This window comes from Notechis scutatus, chromosome 4 (assembly GCF_049901735.1).
Source record: "Notechis scutatus isolate UNSWTSFEM ecotype Mainland chromosome 4, rNotScu1.2, whole genome shotgun sequence".
NCBI lineage: Eukaryota > Metazoa > Chordata > Lepidosauria > Squamata > Elapidae > Notechis > Notechis scutatus.
The window spans coordinates 23,334,835-23,340,841 of record NC_142012.1 but is presented as its reverse complement, the minus strand read 5'-3'; the positions used below and the strand labels follow the sequence as shown (position 1 = coordinate 23,340,841).

Below are 6,007 nucleotides of genomic sequence, written 5' to 3'. Positions count from 1 at the left end.
AGGTCTCCATTATGTCTCAGTGTGTTTTTGTGGATCAGGCCAGTGATTTTGCTTTTGTGGAAGCCGTTAGCTGTCAGTACTTTAGTCAGGGTGCATAGTTCAGTCTTTATGTGTGTCTTGTCTGCCAGGCGTTTGGTTCTGGCAATTAGTGTTTTGGCCACGGAGTTTATCTGTGCTGGGTGGTGGTGGGATTTGGCGTTGAGGTAGTGGTTGGTGTGTGTTTTCTTCTGGTATATGGTGTGTCCTAGTGTTCCATCATCAGTCCACACCCTGTTGATGAGAGCATAGATTAGTACATCAGGATTTAAAAGTATGAGTTTGAGGTCCAAAAGTTTGGTATTCCCTGGTATAGACTATATCAACAACATAGACTTATATTATTTTTGTGGCATTTGTTTCCTAAGCAGGCCAAATCAACCGAAGCATTTTTTTTGTTTTGTTTTAAAACTCATTTTAATCTTTATTAAATTCTAACTGTTTATAAAGGGAATCATTTTGGTTCTTATATTTGCAGCCTTTAGTCTAATGTTATATATTGTAAATTGCTACTCTGGTTGCTACTCTGGTTTGTGGGAAAATCAATATTATTACTTATGTATTACTTATGTAAAATATATATAAAAAAACAGGTAACTCAAAATAGTAGAAAGAAGGAGGGGAAAAGGAAAAAGCTCCCTTCTTTAAGGTTAACTGCTCTTCAAACCATCGAAGTATTGAAAATACTGGCTGAAAAATGACTTTCAGGTAAGATCAGGCTTACAATTTCAGGACAAGAAATTATAAGTGACAGATTGAGCACTTCCATCATTTCTAAATAAGGATCATTCTGTAACTCATTAACTTTGATAAAGATTCCAGGTGGTACATTATAAAGATCTGCTTCAAAGTACAAGTTGACAACATAGAAGCAGAGCAGAAGTATATGGCACAATAGAGTAAGTAAGTTTTGGACGGCACCTGAAAATCAGATTGCTGCTTGACCCTATTCCTACCTAAATATTGATTTCCCACCCTAAATGCACTGCTTTAAAGATGAGTTTTGTTTACGGTTTACTGAGAATATGTTGAGGAGGCAGATTTTCTTGTGTAGTTATAAATTAAGGGCTAGCTTCTTTCAGAATAGTGTGCCTGTGTGTGTGTAGAATGTCCAGTATATGTGAATATGTGACTGTGTGTATACAATTTATAGTAGACTTTCTTAATCATCAGCCCAGTAAGCCCCGAATGAGCAAAAAATAAGACTAATTTAGATTAAAATAATCTCTATTTTCAGTGGGAGAACTCTATAGATACTTAAATTGAGAAATGAAAGCTTCCAATGTATTCCTCATTGCTCTTCAAGAGTAAAGGACAAAAGATCATACTAGATCAGGCTTTACTGAGCATTTTTGAGATGTTGAATGATCCCTTATGATCTAAAACATCTAATGTGCCTGCCACATTTATTTTGATAGCTTGACTTCTGCTGCTTGATGATGCTGCACACATATTTTTTTAAAAAAACTACACATACTTCACATTGACTTTGGCAATCTAGTATTCTGAACACTTTTGCCTAGAATAATATAACTGTAGGGTAAAAATGAGGAGGAGATAAGGGAAAGGGATGGTTGCACTCAGTGAGTTAATCATTTTCTATAAAAAATGAATATCGTTCCTGATTTAATTTGTGTTCTTACAGGTATTCCTATGTTAATACTAAGGAAATACATTCTCTTTCAGATCAATAGGTGACTTATAAATATTGGACCACTAAAGTTTTCTTTAGCTATTTAAGATTGCCATTTGAGGAAAGTGGATTTAATTCATCTTATTTGCAAAAATATAATTTGGCACATATTTCATAAGCTATTAATATATGGAATGAAAATATAGTAGATTATTATTCTTTATAGTTCTGCTGGAAAGTTATTATCTATTTCTCTTGCAGTCTTGACAAGTTCTTGGAACAATATATAGTAAGAAAGGTATTTTATTTCCAGAAGTGTGGGCAGTGAAAATATATTGGAATCATATTGTGGTAAATATTGGGTTTAAATAATAAGATTCATGAATAGTTAACTATTTGGAAAACATTCTATTCTAAAAATAGATGATGAAACATTTTATTAGAAAGTCTTATAGAATAGGATTATAACTTTAAACCAATTAAAGTTGGGATATATGCAACTTTAGTACGATCTTTCCAGTTCACAGCACTGGCAATGTTTTCATTTATGAGATGCTTCCTTATTTGATGAAATCTGTGACATAAGTAAAACCCATAACATATCTCTATGAAATTAGACAATATTTATTTTTAAAGTGGGCATTGTTGGGGACTTCAGTTCTTTAGTTCGTTTGGAATAGCCCAGTCCACTTTAAAGATATGCTTCATGTTCTTAAAAATGATAAAATGGTGTCATGAATATGAGATTAAAATTGATTCATTAAAAATACTGGACCCCATCAGATTTTCTTTGTTGTAGGTATAAAAAAAATGAAGATTTTATTGATCCAGACATGGTCCTGTAATCATTTGGTACTTTTTTGGAATATTTTAATGTAAATAAGTAAATTTATGGGCAAACAGCTAAATATCTGCACTGTATATCGGACATTAATACAATTGACTGAGTCCAGAAGTATTTCACGAGAAGAGTACTATACTCCTCTGCTCACAACAGAATATTCTGTATGACCAGGCTTGAGATTTTGGGCTTGGACAACCTTGAACTATGCTGTCTACAGTTGGACTTAAGCATAGTACACAAAATTATCTGCTACAAAGTCCTACCAGTCAATGACTACTTCAGCTTCAATACAAGAATTGTATTCAATACTTCCACAACAATACAAGAGCACACAACAGATACAAACTCAATGTAAACTGCTCCAAACTTGATTGCAGAAAGTACGACTTCAGCAACAGAGTGGTTATTGCCTGGAATGCACTACCTGACTCTGTTGTTACATCCTCTAACCCCCACTTCTTCAACCTTAAACTGTCTACTATTGACCTCACCCCATTCCTAAGAGGTCTGTAAGGGGCATGCATAAGTGCACAATCGTGCCTGTTCTATTGTTCCCATTTATTCATACCTATTTCCTGTATTCATACTCATGTTTATACTTATACCTTGTAAGTGATTGACATATCAAATTTAAAAAATGTAATGTTGAACAAAGAGGTCCACACATTTGCTCAAAGATTGTGGAACAAAGTCCAGTGCTATTGTTTTAATTACTAGGAATAGCAATTCAATAGCTTCCTTCTTCAAATGATCTTCCTAACCAATTAAGCTCAGCTCCAATGTATAGTAGCAAAGTCTGTATAGTGCTGCTACATTTCCTAAATGATATTACTATCCACTTTTCATCTCAGGGATTTCAAGAGGGAAATACAATGTCTGACAATAGAAAGATGAGCATCAACCTCCTCCTTCTTGGAAGAACACAAAGTGGGAAAAGTTCAGCAGGAAACACTCTTCTGGGCAGCACAGACTTCGCCAGTTTTTTTTCCCCATGCTCTGTGACTACATCCTGCTGCCTAGGCCGCAGCTGTAACATTTCAGAGTTTGGGCGTCAGCAAGGAAGAGAACTAACCATGCAAGTCCGTGTGCTGGACACTCCTGGATATCCTCACAGCAGCCTCAGCAAAGAGCAGGTCCAGAAAGACATCAAAGATGCCGTAGCTCAGCACTTTGGAGAGCAAGGTCTGCACTTGGCACTTTGGATTCAAAGAGCTGATGTTGTACTGTGTGAAGAAGAGGAAACTCCCACCATACAACTGATTGAGGTAACGTGCATGAGAAATAAGTGTTATATAAATTGCCCCCATAACCAGGGTTCAATGCTCAGAGAACTTAACATACAAGCTACAATAGAAATTGCACATTAGAATACTGGGCTGGGAATTAAAGTAAAACATTTTGAATTCAAAATATTTTGAATTTTAAAAATGAGATGTGTGTTTGTATGTGAATTCATCCAAATCCAGTTCTTACACTGAAGTAAAATGTTCTGTGGTGATAGATCTGAACAAATACACATTTTAATAAAGGCAAGCAAGTTTACAATTGGATTCCAAGGACTAAAATTCTAACATAGAATATGTTCTGATAGAACCGTGAAAGATATGCTAATACATTTACTATAATCTTCAGTTGGACCACAGGACAGCATGTTCATTCTAAGGGAGGGGAGGCTAGTTATAAGCATGATAAATTTAAATGTTTATTAATCTAGTTTTATTGCATCCTTTTTCCTGTAAAGTTCAGAGAAATATATATGGCTTGTTCTACATATACTGTTTGTCTCGCTTAGGCAATTGTTAAGTGATAATGAGTTAAATCAAATTTTGCATTGAAAAGGTTTAGAATCACATAGAATTACTTGGATTCTCATTTTTATCAAACCTATACTTCCCAAAAGTTCCTTTGAAAGAGTTCAGATTTTCCAACAATAAGAGGCAGGAAATAGAAATATTCCATTTCAGATCAAAGCCAATGGTTGGCTTATATATTCAAAAAGATAAAATCATATATGTAAAATAATTATTAAGCCAATGTCCTTTTTTTTTTTTTTTTACTTTGCAGGAAATCCTTGGGCCTAATTGGAAGACTTACACTGTCATTTTATTTACTCATGCAGACAAGATTGAAAAATCATCATTTACTATAGGCAAATATTTGCATAGTGCCTCAGACACACTACATAAAGTAATGCAGTTAGTTCAGCAAAAATGCATTTTTATTGACAATCACACTAGTTTTCTAAAACATGAAAACCTAAAAGCTTTAAGAAAAATTATGGAGATTCTAAAACAAAACAGTTTCCAGACCCTTCATGTGAAATAAACAATGCTATTCATTTAAATAACTTACCATTTCCAAATTCTGAATTCTTTGCTGCTTTTATAATTCACTCTTTTGGAGGCATGATGACTCAACGATTAAAGATGTCGAACTCATCAGTTGGAGGCTGACAACCAGGGTTCAAGACCCAAGCACGTTTTGGGATACAGTTATTTTTTTCAGATTCAATTTCCATATTATCAGATTGCAGTATACTATTGAAAACTACTTAATTTCACCCAGTATATCCAGGATAAAATATAAATGTCATATATTCAACTCTCAAGTTGGTTTTAAAATATCTATATTTTGTGCACTAATCCAGCTACATTTCCAGAAAATGATATCTGCTTTTTTCAGAAACAATATCTATTTGTCTTGTGTCTTCAGTATGGAAAGAGAGCCTTCAGAGCTCTCCTGCTCAATAGGTAAGGGCTGAGAGTGGAGATAAAGCTTGTGGTCAGAATAACCAGCCTCTAGATGACTGGATAGTGTCCATACGTCGTTAGTTTTTAAGAAGGCACCAAAGATGAAGCATTCTTTCCATGCACATGGAGCTAAAGTGTTATTTCACACAGCTGCTATTTTTAGTGGTTTTAATTTTCAGCAACTTTTTAGTCGTTTGTTTCCTTTCAGTGATTTAAATGGATTTTAATGATAGAAAGCATATCTATTTCTTAAGAATTCCTTCTATAATTGCTTTCATAGGAGCCCTAACCATGAATTCATCTATTATTTACACTATTTCCATTTTTTTCTCTGGACCTTGTATTGGCCATTTCTTTGGGCTATGTATTATTAGAATCGTTCAAACTAGGGTATTAATATACTCTGTAATAAATTTCACTAGTCTAACTACTTAATTTTCATGCATTAGCAACATACTACTTTGGGAGGTGGGAATTCTAGTTCCAAACTAGTTTCCAACCCTGCTTACAGATACTACAAAATGAACTAAAGGGTATGGGCATGCATGCACCCTCTACCACTTACCTATAGCCCTAATAAATGCTTTTTCAGTTTTATACAAGCAATTAACTATGAAAGTTTATATTTTTGGTATATGTTTTTTTCAAGGTGAGGCTGACTCCCAGTAACTTATAGATTATTTCAGTTTTCTCACCACAGGACAGACGCTGTCTTTCCCTTCTTTCAGGAACTTCTCCAACTTC

General features: G+C 34.4%; 1 protein-coding gene across 1 annotated transcript; it reads left to right on the top strand.

Annotated features, from left to right (window-relative positions):
* Positions 1-892: 892 nt before the first annotated feature.
* On the top strand, positions 893-5,688 carry GIMD1 (GIMAP family P-loop NTPase domain containing 1). Its single transcript, XM_026668632.2, has 3 exons — positions 893-935; positions 3,365-3,778; positions 4,578-5,688. The coding sequence occupies exons 2-3, from the start codon at positions 3,386-3,388 to the stop codon at positions 4,836-4,838; spliced, it is 654 nt and encodes a 217-aa protein (XP_026524417.1). The 5' UTR covers positions 893-935; positions 3,365-3,385; the 3' UTR covers positions 4,839-5,688.
* The last annotated feature ends 319 nt before the right edge of the window (positions 5,689-6,007 follow it).